Here is a 16,320-nt window from a genome sequence, read left to right on the forward strand (position 1 = left end):
AAGATTCGAGTCACTGGGAGTGGACATTTGATGAACTAGCGACTTGCACTGGACTTGGGGTTTGTGCAACCTATGCGAACATATTAAGCTGCACCAACTTGGGACCCAACTTGAGACCGGGGGATCAGACACTTAGGACCCGACACCGTCTCGAGATGTGCTGACTTGGGACCTTGACTGGACCGATGTACAGCCACTTTGGGCACGACTCAAGACTTGAGCTTGAGGTAGGCTACTGCAACTTGGGTCTCGACTCTCAACTCAGACTCAAGGTCCTGTGACTTGTTTCCACATTAATGGAAGACCATGCTGGAATATCCTGACCTAAAGGAATTTTGCACCCAACATTTCAACTAAAAAGCCTACTTACAATGTATATATAATTACTAGCAGTTACCATGACGGCTAGCTCAACCTTAGTGGACATTGTCCGCTCTGAGACAGTTCCTAATACAAGTAATAATCCACAATCTATATATTTTCTTATATCTTCCTGTGCCCTGGAGCTGTCTGCTATATCGTTTTCCCAATTTTGTCAAACTGGGCCGGCATAGATAATGGTTCCATCGTTTATGATGAAAATGTGGTCGGCAATCTTGGATTGTTAATATTTGTCTTAACAAAATAAACAATTCTATAGAAAATATTGCTGAAGTTTTTTTTCGACAGATCAAATGGAGTTATCCCCCCTTAAATCTAGTAGCTGTTAAAGGTTTTTATACTCCGATCTAAATTGGTTATTACGCCGATCGAAGGAGGGTGGTCGGTATTTCTATTGCAGCAAATGCTCGGAATGATGCAGAATAGAGTTAAATGCCTGGGCTAACAATACCTAGCTTTACAATATGCAACTCGGCTAGGCCTACTGTAACTCCCAACTGACTGGAAAGAAAATAAGTTATTCATAAAAGAGATAACAAGTTTCAGGTCAGGAATTGGTTCAAGTCACGGAATTCAACTTGAAGATGAAAAGAACCAACGTAAATAACGTTGGCAACTGGCATTCGAAATAAGTGTGGGCCGTAGCACTTGCTGTCAGGGCAAAATTTATTGTAGTAATATACTAGCTACTTGCAAATGGAGGAACAATTACTTAAATAGTAAGTGCAGGCTGACTACACCACACAAAATTTACACAAAACCAAATACACGGACAAAACATCATACTCAGAAAAACACAAACAGACAAACAATTAAAAAAAAAATGAATGGATCCGGGAGCTAGCAGTAAGGGGTTAAAAATCTGTATTCTTTGGCAAATAGAAATGGACACTAATGGGTCGCATATAATAATGTAATGATAAAGAAGCCCATCTTTTCACAGTAAGATAACAAAATCGATGTTGATTTAAATTAGAAAATAAATCGAATTTGCAATGTCGACATATTGAGTTAGAGACTTTCCTCCTTTGATTTATTTGTGCAACCTTTCGAAGAGTATTCTCTCCACGTTTTCAAGCAGAGTAACAAATGTGTGGGGCAATTATATATAGACAAACAAAAACACTGTTTGATAACGGTAAGGATACTTATCGAAACGGCGTGCTTGTGTATAATAAACGCCCAATATAACTGTGGTAGTTTTTTTTTATGTTTGCTCACGCTTAATCCCCACTAAAGGATAATGGATTTTATTTTGTTCAAATACGTTTTGGTACATGAGATATAACGTACACTTTACCCGGCTCTGATTATTATTACACATCTTGTAATATCAGCAGGGGCGGATTGGGCCATCGGGCGATCGGGCGAAGGGCCGGTCCGAAAACAATGAAAAAAAACCTATTTTGTCCAATTTGTCTAAAAAAAAACTTTTTCTGCTGAACATTATATGGGGTGGGGGGGGGGGTATTGGACCGGCCATGGAGCGATGATGATCATGTTGTATGTGGCCGGTGTCTTTAACGGGCCGCCACTCCATCACTGGAGTCTGGAATGGGCTGGTATAATAGACTTTCTGGGCCGGGTGTGCTGGGTGTGGGCCGGAATTCGGAATCCTGCATAATCTGACGATATGATAATTTCACAGGTTGGTGGTTGTAAATTAGTTGCAGGTCGGGATTTTGGCCTAAATTAATCGATTTATGAGATATATTATTTGACAGAGATTATAATCAGATATGCCACCAAATCGCATATTTGGGGTTTATTTTTCAAAATTATCCAGGCGGGTCCGGGCTCCGCGTTCAGTAAAAGGGGCCGCCCCGACAGGGGAGCCCGGGCCGCTTCCAGGCCCCAATCTGCCCCTGAATATCAGGATGATCATTAAAAACTCTCTTAAAGGAGCATTATAATTTAGATAACGAACCAGCTCGACGTTCTTGCTATAATAGCTCAAACATTTCATTCAAATTATTTTGGTCGACGTTATAACTGTCTCAAGATGTAGCGCAAATCTTTTTATTGTAGCAACAATACTTGACAAAGCCTCGATTGTCCATTTTATCGTTAAATTTTTAAATAGCGCGGGTGATCAAATCCATTTAAATCCATTTAATTATCAACCGTTCCATAGTTTGCAGAGTAGATTTATATTCCTTTTCTATAATAACTTTTAAGAAATTTAAAAATTTGCTGTCCCTCTCTCTTTTGGCAATTTTGCCTACGCCACTGTCATCTATGATGTAAGAGATACACGGCGATGATTTAAGAGCTTACAGAAATTGTGCATTAACAAAGACAAATGATGAGTTCAGAAATAGATTCAGCGGATAAAATCAACATGGTAGTTCCTGTCTTTAACTCTGTCATTCATCTTAACAAGATGATAAATTAGCTCTCAATATAACTCCTACAACTCAACCTGTTTCTAAATTCACATCACACCCACTTTAAATTGATCAATTAAGTCAAGTGCACACGAATCGCAGACATTTTAAAGGGATATTGCCACTTTCAGAGAATAAGGTGCATGGTAAAATCAACCCAAATTAGGTCATATCAGAACTAACATGTTTCAATTTTATTTCAAACATTCGCTTGAGCGTAGGGATCTTTTAGCACTAGGGAGATACTAGAGGACCCGGAGAATATCTACGAGGTTTGACAGGCGACCCGCAACCTTACTAATTGACATGTACAAATTTGGGGTCGAAACCACATCACGCGACTCAATGACCGGCCTTATGATCTAAAGCGCACGCATCGGAGCATATCCCCCACCCACACAAAAAAATATAAAGAAATTATATATCGTATGTAAACTAATCCCTGTCACAAAATGGGGGTTAGGGGGTAAAAAGATTTTTTCTACAATAAAGATGAGAAAACACCATTCACTATTTCAATTCTTTTGGCTTAAACTGAGATAATACTGGCCTGTTAAAGTTGTGAGATAATTATACGCTACAAATCACCATTGACCCCTAATAGATCATTTTAATAGTGCAAGGTAGGGGTATTAACGGGTCGAGTCAGCGTTAGAGCAGTGCCCGAAACAAATCTCTCAAAGTTTGTTCTCGTGTGGCCATTTGCCTATACAGTGTCAGAAGTTGCAACCGCCTGATCCCTTTATGTAATGAAAATGGTTATGTAGTGGATTATGCAAAGCTTTGTCTATATCAGATTTAAACGATATACTGTTCACCACAGCGCAACTATATTATGTTGTGGCAAACACTGAGCCGAGTAGTTTAGAAACTGTGTTTATATACGCTAATCCAGACGATCGTTCAATATATGGCAATAATCTAATCTAGATGGTCGTTTACTATATGATAATGTTTTAAACTTTAAGGCATAAAGGGCAAGGTGTAAGTAAGTATATACACAGTTGTTCAAGTGCGTATTGTATAGTGAATGGTATTCGGCTTTGTGAACATCGGTAAACTACTTGGACAATTGGATTACATGTGGCAATAAACTGTACTTGAGGAATAAGGTTGAACTAGATACATGTATGTAATCCACCGAACATCGTGCTAGGTAGGGGAAGAATAGTGAATTATATTGTATAAAATCGTATTGTGGGTAACAGCGAAGAATATCCTATCAAAATGGCCGAAAGAATAGACAAAATAGTATGTAGTATTTGTTTAAACGATTTTAAACAACCGAAACTAATCGACTGTCAACATTCCTTCTGTTTGATATGCCTAGAAGATTATATCAACAGGGTCTCGACATGCAATCGGTTTCCATGTCCATTGTGCCGTGCAGATGTGACGGTACCTGAAGGTGGTATAGGTGAATTCCCTGCTACTTCAGAAATAGGAGAGATGTCAATTTGTATAAATGAAATTCCACCATGTGATGTATGTAAAACTGGTGTTAATTCAAAGGTTAGGTGTCAGGACTGTCAACAACATTTGTGTAGTTCTTGTAAAGAAACACATGATTCTTTTAAAGGATGTCGAGATCATGTAGTCGTAAATATGGATGATGTTACTGTGAATCCAATCTCAGATACACATTTTAAGGACATTTGTTCAAATCACCGAGGGATAGAAGCCAGATGTTATTGTAAAGATTGTGCAATAGCTGTTTGCCCTGATTGTTTTGTGACTAGCCATATTTCCCACAAATTCATTGACTTGCAGGATAGGGACAATGTAGATAAATTTAGAGAAGAATTGAGAACTTTAAAAGACGTTTTAGGGGATCGAATAAGTGAATTTGAAAAATATTGCGAATCTATAGAAAAGGTTATAGAAGATATTAATAACTCAGCTAAAACATCTTGCAAAACTGTCGATAAACAAGTTAAACAAATATATTGCGAAATTAAAGAACTTGGTGAAGAGGTCAAAGGTCAGATTGAGAAATCCCGTGCTGAAGAAACCGGAAAGCTGCTGCAGATTCTTGGAGAAATGAAAACATCAATTGATGATTTAAACACCAGTGTAAAATCTTCAGCAGATGTTTTAAACGATAAATCTATTGTTCAGGTAATCAACAGAATTCCGCGAGTTCAAGATGAAAAAGAAAAAAGCTGTTTGAGAAATTTGGATATGCCCGATATAAGATACACGTGTTTTGAGAAAGGGGTGATTGATAAAACCATTATATTAAAACAACTAGGAACTGTAGAGATTCAAGAGGAATCGAGATTTACGGGTAGTTTTAACTTGGCTGAATTGGAACTCCAGAAAGGGAAATATGTTTCTGGTACTGATTACCATATAAGCGGACAGACATGGTATTTAGGTGTAAAAAAAGTAAGCAAGGACAATAATTCAACTTTAGGACTTTATTTGTACTGGAGAAAGACACACAACACCAACTGTACTGCACAATATAAGCTCACATTGCTGAATACAACTCATGCTAAGACAGTAATGTTTAATGAAAACCATACTTACACACCAACAGGATTTGCAGGTTGGGGTGGTCATCGTTTATAGACTGGCACATGCTTAAAGATGGACAAAATGGTTTTTTGGACCAGAATAACAATTTCAGAATAAAAGCATCTGTTAAAGTTACCAAGGTAGAATTCACACAATGATGACTAGATGTTATTGTATTTACCACACTACCGACGACCACGCCCAAATGTTACATATGTGACTGAATACCATATACAATATTAAAATAGAGATCTTTGAAATGGTTGATTCGTGACCTCGGGTTATAGATTTTACATTTGTGATAGAACTGGTTAAACAGATTCCAAATATGATATTGAAATAAACCTTTGATATGGTTGATCCGTAACATCGATCCATGGATGCCTGAAATTGTAAGCATTGTCAACTATGTCAACTCCTTAAATGCAGAATGGTAATTTCCATTTTAAAAAGGTAAAGCATACCCTACTTCATACAAGAAGACACCGGTCACTTCTTTAAATAAGTTGTGGAATTCAGACTCGTGGTATTATAGTTACGTGGAATGCAAACAGTTCACTCATATACCGTACGCACTGATAACGTTTAATGAATGAGTCTACTAGACATATAATACGCAAGAATCAGGAAGGGTACCTTTCGCCCTGGGAAGGCTACCCCATTTGCAGTAATGTTTGTGTAGAAGGCACATTATATCCAGTCGTGTTTGCAAGTTCCATCGATTACTTTTTATCTGTTAATATTTCCCGGGTTCGATCATAGTTAGATATTCCAACTTAGATTCCCATTGTCAGTATCGCCTGGCAAGGAAACAGTTGTAGTCGTCCCGTGTACAAATTGGTACTGCACCTGAAAGATCCCTTGCCATTTGGAATTCGAAATATGAGTAGGTCGTAGCGATGCAGCCCAGGCATAATTTCCCTCGTAGTAGGCACGTCGGCATTAGCCCGACTGGGGCATAAAAGCTAGACGTGTTGAACCCCATTGCATTTAATATTATTTGGTAATGATTTATGTATTATTTGGTATGATGTAATTGGATTAATGAAGACGGGATTGTATATTGACTAATAGATTTGTTATGAATGTATATACTTACTATAAAGTTATTAGAAACCTGACCAGTCATTCTTGTATTTATGTATGGGTAAATATTTTATTGGTCAATATTAAAGATGCTTTATATGAGAGCTAAATCTGTCTATTGCAGGTTTTTCTTTTGGCTACATTGGTTTTATGAATTATTAATAATTAACATGGCAGGCCTCTAATCAGCTCTCCATAGCATCAGATGGCTGAGATTTAAATGGATGTACACATCTGACAGATTTCAAAATTTAACGATAAAATGGACAATCGAGGCTTGTCAAGTACCGTTGCTAAGATAATGAACGATCTGCGCTATATATCTTCATAATGCATCTTTAAGTAATTTCTAAATAGTTAACAATTATTTTCATTATTACTTTATTTTAATTATGTATATCCTTATTCAGTATGATTAATGTATTTCATATGATGTTTACACATGTGATCAGTTGTATTTAGTTTCAACCCCCGAACGATCGTCTCAACATTTTATTATTTTTTAAAAATAAATTTTGTTTAAATCAAACTACAAAGGCATTTAGTAATTGAACATGTTAATACGCAAGGTATAATGTTTATGGAAATACAAACTAATGCATTTATTACTTTTATGCAAACGTATCGACGAGGATACTCGCAGCTGCTTGACAAGTATGAGAGGAAATGAAATGAAATGAATTGGGCTAATGAAGACGGAAGTATGAGAGGAGCATCTTTGTCCATACGTTGCATACAAATTGTACCTCGTATCAAGCTACAGAGGACAGGTTTACAGCGGAAATGTTAATAATAATAATAATAATAATAATAATAATGAGGACTTTATTTTTGTGAGTGAACATATTTAGTACATGAGTTCTAATTTTCAACATGCCCCTCCTACTCTATAAAACAAGCAACTACACCGTAACAATATTTTTAGTGTATATTATATATACATTATATAAGGTTATATAGTAAAGAAATATCAAACAGAAGAAAAAAGGGGCACATAAACATACATTCAAAGGACAACAGTACTTAACAAGGGTTAACAGATTTAACATGTTCTTACAAACTCCTTTTTTAAGATAAAACATGAAGACGCATGTTCCACAGTTTGAGGTAGTGAATTCCAGAATACAGAGGCGGTATATTGGAATTTTCTTGTCATTGCCTTTTTTTACATTTGGGGATTGCTAATTTAAGTTGAATTTTCGGATCTCAATGTCATGGTAGTGTTATATAAATATGATGGTAATTTGTCTCTTGGAATTTTGAAGGTGAGCATTCCTTAGTTGTATTGGATGCGTCGGTAGATTGTAAGCTAATTTAGAGATTTAAACAAAGGTGCCCAATGTGAATCACGTTTTTCATCCAAAATGTTCCGGTAAGCTCCCAATTGCAGCTTAAATGAAATACAGGAAGCTTTCGGCCTTGTCTGTGATATCACCTTAGGTGGTAGCGAACATTAAGTCGAACAGACAGAATCCTTTTAGCAGAATCAGATATTATATAGTTATTAGAAATACATAAAGATGTCATATTTTAATTGTCTCATTTGATTTTAATATCGAATAACCAAGTCCCAAAATACTAATTAATCAAGATTATTCGTGTAAGTTCTGCCTAAAAACACCAGAGCTTGAACAATATTAAATACCACCGGATATAAAATGACTGAGCCGAGTTTAATGCGTGTCTTGTTTATACAAACACATACCTAAAAGTAGGAACAACTGGTAAGGCTTTAATCAGTTTATGGCTAGTAGACAAGTTTCTTGGCTCTATATATACCACGTTGCCAAGTTAAAACTATAGAAACGTGTCACCAACTCATAAACAACCTTCCCGGGGTGCTACCTACTACATCTATACTCTATACTTGAAAGCGGTTAATCCTCTTAATTAAACAATTCTGATTAACTCGCTATTGTTTATAGGATTAACACCATATCGATATCGCTTACTCTTATATCGAATTCCAACTGCCAAGGGATCTTTTACGTGCATTCCAATGTATACACGAGACCTCGGTTTTTCGTCTCATCCGAAGGACTAGACAGCTGTCCTTTATCAGGCCCTCCGTCCTGCATCACTGACAAGGGGGAACCACGCCTGAAAATCTGGATGAACTTTCTCGGCCAATGCAGGGATCGAACACCCTACCTCCAGGGTAGCGAGCCAGCGTCTTTTTTTTGTCTTTTTTTCTTGTAAGTATGTTTATTCATGAACTACATAATCATAATACACTGTACATACATTTTAATCATGGAATAGCACAAAACATTCTTAGTTAATTAAAAGCATTATTTTTGTTTATTTGATTTTATTTATTTATTTTTAAAAACAAGAAAAAGGAAAAGACAAGAAATAAATTCCAGAATCAAAATACAGAACCATTGACATATTAACACATTGATGAAATAATAAATCAATAAATCAATGGATCAATATATTAATTCATAAATATATTTATATTAGGTTAATTAATATATGTATTAAAAGGTTGTGCTATTCAATTTGAAACTTCAATCAAGATATAATTACACAAATTTACATAGTATGTACATATATGATGTTAAAGCTATTGTTGCTAATCTGATATTCAGTAAGGGTAATCTAAGTCAATACGAATACTACAATTCATAGTTAAAAATCAAAAATTAGTTACTTTATCGTTTTCTAATCATTTATATTTAATAGTGGATTTATGGTGTTTTAACAATTACAAAGCTTAGCTTATATTTACGAGCTGATAAGATTTTACACAATAAGTAGCAGACTAGATTTCTGCCGTCTGCGCGACGCTGTGTCTCAGTTAATGACCTTAACTATAGACTGTGCCAGTTATACAAGCCTTTACTTTCCAGTTCTATTTTAACACTATACATCATAGAAGTCTTGTTCTTCCAGTGCTCTTACAATTTAACACTGAAAAGGGCTATTGTAAACCTGTTAAGGCAGAATTCTCTGTAGATAAATAATTTAACACCACTATCTTACCTACATCTTGATTGTTTTGTTTGTTAGTCACTAAATATAGTAAATTTTGGGACATAGAGGTTTGTCATTTAAGTTTGAAGCCTATTTTCATGTGAACAATGTTCAACAATTGTCACTCTAAGGAGATTATGAATTGAAAATGTTTGATTCTTAACATGTATATAACATTTTCTCTGCACATTATTACCTTAATATAGTTCTATTTTGGCACTATTATATTTTAGCTTTAAGTCATCAAAAAAAAAAAACAGTATACATATATGTTTAAGATTTATATTAAAGTGTGAAGCACATATTCTCGTTGACACTGACTGGTCATACTGTCATAATATAATATATTTCATAATATAATTATTATTTTTCTCACATTATTGCTATTTAAGTTTAATGTCACCAAATTTGTGTGATTAGAATTTATCTTTAAAATGTAAAACAGTAAGGTTCTTATATTAATATTTGAAAGAAGTGTAATGGGTTTTAACCTCTCAATGCTCCATTCCCATTAGCTCAGGAAAAGGAAATGAAATGAAATATGCTTTAACGTCCTATTGTTCTGTTCCGAACTGGTCCGCCTACTCTTATAATGCGTTTCAACTGCAAAGGAATCTTTAACGTATATGCCAAGGTGCACACAGGACCCCAGCCGCTCTTTCCATCCGAACGACTAGGCATGTCCCGCGCCACTGTCAAGGGGAAACCGTCAATAATTTATGTTATCATCAAAAATATTAATTATCTCTATCCGTTATATAAAATTTTCTCTTCACATTATTACTTTGAAACAGTTTGTTCTTAAAATTATAATTAGGTTTAAAATCTCCATATATCGAACTATATATAAGATTACGGTTTAAATTAAAGTTTGTCGTAATTTTTTTTTTCATTGACATTGACTGCATAGTGTCATATAATAAATTTTCAAATCTTAGCTTACTGACTAGTTTCTGTTGTGATATTTAATATTATTTATCTCCATAAATGTTAGTTATATACATGTTTTAGAGGATTTTTGGTGTTGTAACAAAGAAACAAAACTAGACTTATACATGTGTTAGCTTATACCCCTAAAGTCTCGAAGAGATAAGCGAAAATTTAAAACCAAACAGTTGTAAGGTTTTAAAAGGGTGGAAGTTTTCGAGACCATCCGGGCAACATAAATATGCCCAAAAATAACTATAACCCTGGAGGGGTTGTCTCGATAGAGTGTTTCGAGAGGGGGGGGGGGGGGATTTTATCAAAAATCCAAGGTTATAGATCCATCTGTTTTATAAATAAATAGAAGTGAGGGTTTAATAAATGTTTGTACAAATCTAGACTTACTATTATCTACATATATACTTATGTAATATAAATTATTTCTAAGTATATTTTTGAACAGGGTTATAACATTCACAATTGCATGTTCATTATCTAACATAATCATTCTACGCTTATATATAGATTCTCTAGCAGATGATAAAACAATACTGCATAATTCGGTTGGGAGTTTCTTTGTGTTATGATAAGTACCAAACAATAAGAAGGATCTAAAAGTACAGTCATCAATACTAAATTTCAAAATATCATGAATTATCTCCCTTAGTAGTGATTTTAGGTTAACAAGTTTATCACAATCTACAAACATATGAATAATGTTTTCTATGTCTAATTTACAAACTGGGCATATATCTGAGTCTCTTATCTTAACTTTACATAATTTTTCCATTGTCCAGATAATGTTGTGTAATATTTTATAGTCTAGATCTATACTTCTAGGATTCTTGTAATTCTTAAATACATTTTCCCATATTACATTAGTATTAAGTGTAAAATTGGTTTTCACCCAATATTCATAGGAAGTAGGTTCATTTACATAATTCTTTAATAAAATACTATAACATAATTTGGATGTAAGTTCACTTGAATTAATGTTCACATTATTAATATTTAAAGTGATAACATCTTTATTTTTCAGATCAGAAGTCTGAGTTTCAATAATAGATTTCCATCTTTCAGGAATTGATGATTTTGCAATATCATACAAATTAATAATCTTATCTCGGTCATAATCTACATCCATATTATCTATATAGTCAATTATAGAATGATTGGGTAGAAACCCAGGTTGTACAAAATATATAATATCATAAATACACTTAATTCCTACTGTTTTAAACAGTTTAAAATCTAAAGTTTTATTATTATCCTTGATATATTTATTATTAAAAATTGGCTGTATAGATATATCTTCAATAGTTGGAGGATCAGGTCTAACTTTACAATTTAAATCATCCCAGGCAGTGAACAAATATTGGTAAAATACAGGTAAATTTGATAAAAGCTTACTATCTTAATCTAGTTTTAATATATCTGTAGGAGTAGTTAACTCAGTATATTTACATATGTAATAATTCAGTATATCTTTCCATATATACTTGTAGTTGAAATCACAGAATTTTTTTAACCATTTTAAACATAAAGCTTGACATTTTAATTTGACATTAGGTAAATTTAGCCCCCCTTCATTCTTTATATTAACAAGAGTGGTATGTTTAATACGGGGTGGTCTTCTTCGCCAGAGGAAGGCAAGAACTGACTTTGTGACCTCTTGTTCAACATCTTTAGGTAAAGGGACCACGCTGGATGCGTACCATAGTTTTGACAATAGTAGTGACTGTATAATGGTTACTTTACCCAACAATGTAATTTTTCGTCTACTCCATAATCTTAAAAGTTGATTAATTTTCGATAATTTCACATTCCAATTTAAATTATTACATAGATTCGCATTACATCCTAAATGTACACCAAGTATTTCAATGGAGTTAGCTACAATTTTTGCATCAACATTATATTCATAGTCTAAATATTCACTTTTGCCAATAGGTAGGAGTTCTGATTTTGATTTATTGATTTTCGCCCCTGATGCATTGCAATATAATTCTAAAACATTAAAAACAGAGTTTACCGAGTCTATATCACTTAAGGTTAAAGTGGTATCGTCTGCATGTTGATAAATTAAAGATACATTATTAGAATTTACAATAGGTATACCCTTTAAGGGAGACTGTTTAATTAAAAGGTTTAATGGTTCAGCTGTTAAAACATATAATAGGGCAGATAAAAGGACAACCTTGTCTAACAGATCTAGTTAACTTAAAAAAGGGCGATAGATGGCCATTACATTTAACGGTGCTCGATATATAAGTATATAAAATTTTAATCCATTTAATAAACTTTTCTCCAAAACCAAAATACTTTAAATCATTAAATAAATACATATGAGAAACTCTATCAAAGGCCTTTTCAGCATCTAATTTTAAAATAAACCCTTCTATATCCTCATCGTCGGTATAATTAATGACATCTCTTACTGAAGCTATATTGTCTAAAATGTTTCTTCCTGGGACTGGACACGTCTGTTCAAGGGAGATAATACTATAAACAACATTTCTTAATCTTAAGGATAAACATCTAGATAATAATTTGAAATCACAATTTAATAAACTGATAGGTCTATAATTCTTTAAATCTGTCCTATTACCTTTATCTTTATAAATGAGTGATAAAATACCCTTTCGCATAGAGCGAGACATAATATTATTGGTATATATATGATTCACAACATTTAAAAATAAGGGTCCCAGTATGTTCCAAAACTTCAGATAAAATTCAGGTGTGAGTGAGTCTAAACCAGGGCTCTTATTTTTAGACATATCACTCAGTGTCACAGTTAATTCTTGAAGAGTTATAGGTTTATCACATAAGTTCTTATCACTAATAGAAATAGTATTTGTTATATTATTGCATAAATTATTAATATCATCTATATTGTCAACATCTTTGCTATACAGTTTACCATAAAAAGAAGAACAGTGGTGTAAAATAGAACAAGCATCATTAATAATATTACCATCATCGTCACACAATTCTTTAATACATTTATTATTTTGTTTATATTTCTCTAGATGAAGAAAGACAGAGGAATTCTTATCACTTTCAAGAGCATACTGACATTTCGATCTTAATATTGCTCCTTTACAAATTTGATCTTCTATTTGCTTTAGCTTATTTTCTAATTCTATAATTCTAGCTAGCTCTTTACTATTTGTTCTTTCAATTCTTGCGTATTCGTTACTTAATTTTCTTTGTATATCCCAATAAATCTCTCTTTCTTTCTTTTTAACATGTTTTGAATATGACCTTGCAGTAGATTTGAATTTATATTTTAAATTATCCCACTTAGCCAGCGTCTTACCCACTTAGCCACGTGATCCCCCACGCCACAATGTACACGGAGGTACCTTGTTATATCGTCCGTCCGTTGTGGGAACCCCAGGAGCGTCCCCTTACAATTGACGTAAATCAAAGCTATTTCACACACACTTTTTTGCATCTTGATTTGCGGACATGGTTCGATGAAAAGACTGTTGACATACAGATTATATCACTGAAGTCTTGGGTCTTCATCGTTTTACTTTTGCTGAGATTGATGTAAAGAAAAACGAAGAGCTAAGATCTGAGACCCATATAAAGTTCAGACTAAAGAATGTAAATCTTCACAACAGTAGATTTTATTATCACGCCAATCGAAGTATACAAATAATTGAAAATGTTAACCCGTTGTTTATAGATGCATTCCTATAAAAATATTTATAGGAGAGTCATTTCCAATAAAAGTATTGAAAAACATGTAAAGAAGAGGCACACAACCTTACAAGAAAAATATTGTTTCCTGAAAAACTCCAGATGGGGTGCGCGCTTGTGGAAAATTGTGAGCTGGTAGATCTTTTATTTTAGTACATTTCAATGATTATCAGAATCTTAATCAGTCTGTCGGTGGGTTGGTTCGATTGACTGGATAGCGGTTGTGAGAACATAGGTAGCCCTACATGTAGAACACATTCTGCTATTGAACGGCGAAAAAAGACGTTAACAGGGGATATTAATTGTAAATGGAAATGAAATGAAATGGGGTTTAACGTCCTACTGTTCTGCTCCTAACCTGGGCTAATGAAGACGGGCATACGCCATACAGTGTGCTATGAGGGAAATTTTGCCCGGACAGCGGCACTACGGCCTACTCTTATATCGAATTCCAACTGCCAAGGGATCTTTTACGTGCACGCCAATGTGTACACGGGACCTCGGTTTTTCGTCCCATCCGAACGACTAGACAGCTTTCCTTGTCAGCCCCTCCGTCCTGTATCACTGACAATGGAGAACCACGCCGGAAAATCTGAATGAACTTTCTCGGTCAATGCAGGGATCGAACACCCGACCTCCAGGCTAGCGAGCTAGCGTCTTACCCATTAGCCACGTGATCCCCAATTGTAAATGGACAGCGTGCAACGACAAATACAAGTTAATAATACCGCCACCCTTTTACAGCTTGTAGCTGTTACTTAAAACGTTTGATAGATAAATTAGTTTGAATATGCTTTAGTCCGAATATATAACAATGGGATTTCTAGAGGAAAGGCAACTCAATTGTAACTCAATTTAATTCAGATTATCACAAGGACCGCTTTTTCTATATCTATATAAATGCCCAGATAGCAAATATAATTTATATTATTCAAATTTTACTTTTAGCATCAATGTCCATTTGAATTGCACCCTTTTATCAGCTGGCCCAGAAAGAGACCCGTACACTATTTAAAGTGGAATAATTCAAAACGTAGGGTACCTATATCATTAATATGTCACATGACTGTTTGACGAATTGTAGGTCCACCGCTCAAATAGTATTAACATAATACGGGTTTAATAAATGAATGTCAAATCAAGTAGATCAGGTTTATGCCCAGTTTTCACGTGGGCTGCGAATGCCACGAATCGCGGCGAATCCAAACTTTTTTTCCGATTCGTTGATAAAGTTCGTAAGAGTGATTCTTATTTGGTTCTTACACATTCGTATTGTTCATAGTTCGGCCATGAAAGGTTTTGTTTGTCAAAACGATTTCTATTCGATTCTTAGATGAAAAGTGCCAAATATCGTAAACTTTTCGTAGCTTTATCTGCATCATTCGTGGAGACCTCAGTGTATTCGTAACTGAATTCGGTAAGTTTGTAGGCAATTCGGTATATACGCAACTCATTCGTCCTGAATCGCTTCAATTCGTATAGATGAATCTTTCATTTCGTACAACCCTAACTTGGCATCCGGCATATTTTTCACCAGATTACCAACGAATTATCGTAACTCTTTCGTAAACTATTTGTCACTGCTTCATTTCGTACAACCCTACCTTGCCATTCGGCATATTTTCCACCCGATTAACAAGGGTTTATCGTAACTCTTTCGTAAAGCATTCGTAACTGCTGCGTGGCTGATCCAGATTCTCTACAATCTTTTTGGATTTTTTGCCGAATCGCCACGAATTTCGATTCGCCACTTTTTGGGGCGATTCGTAGCCAACGCAAAGGCCGGGCATTACGGATTTTGCTCTTATTTTCATACAGATATTTATATTAAAAGAGTTCTGTTAAATTGTCTAAATGTTTATTTAGTGGATAAGTATACACTAAATTGGATGTTTATAATATGTTTATATATAGCTTTTCATAATACTAAAATGCCTAAGTTATGTTAGATTTCGGATGGCGCCATACGTTTGGAACCGCCTCGCCACCCCGCACCCCCAATATTCACAGATTCTATATAGATCCGCTACTGAATTCAATCTAGATATTCGCTTAATATAAGACAATAACCTAATCTAGATGACCATTTACTATATGATAATAACCTAGATATTCTTTTACTATATTATAATGCGCTAAATAGGTTATCTTGTGAAATATTTGCATAACACAATAATGCATTACCGTAATTCAATACAGTAATGGTAGCCCTCTTAACTATTTAACGACTGCCTGGATAACCTAGTATATTTTCCTTGAACTTAAGCATTACCGAGAATAAGGGCGTTTCATTTATATGAATGATTTCTCAGAAGTATGTATTAAAATTTAA

At 34.5% G+C, this 16,320-nt stretch overlaps 1 protein-coding gene across 1 annotated transcript; it reads left to right on the plus strand.

Moving 5' to 3' along the window:
• Positions 1-4,034: 4,034 nt before the first annotated feature.
• On the plus strand, positions 4,035-6,853 carry LOC126814409 (E3 ubiquitin-protein ligase TRIM71-like). The gene has a single exon (XM_050539512.2). It carries the CDS (start codon positions 4,218-4,220, stop codon positions 5,340-5,342), a length of 1,125 nt encoding a protein of 374 aa, XP_050395469.1. The 5' UTR covers positions 4,035-4,217; the 3' UTR covers positions 5,343-6,853.
• The last annotated feature ends 9,467 nt before the right edge of the window (positions 6,854-16,320 follow it).

The sequence above is a fragment of the Patella vulgata genome, chromosome 3 (assembly GCF_932274485.2).
Source record: "Patella vulgata chromosome 3, xgPatVulg1.2, whole genome shotgun sequence".
Lineage (NCBI taxonomy): Eukaryota > Metazoa > Mollusca > Gastropoda > Patellidae > Patella > Patella vulgata.

Coding starts and splice junctions, on each gene's coding strand:
- LOC126814409 (XM_050539512.2), top strand. CDS start 4,218: ATGTCAATTTGTATAAATGAAATTCCACCATGTGATGTATGTAAAACT.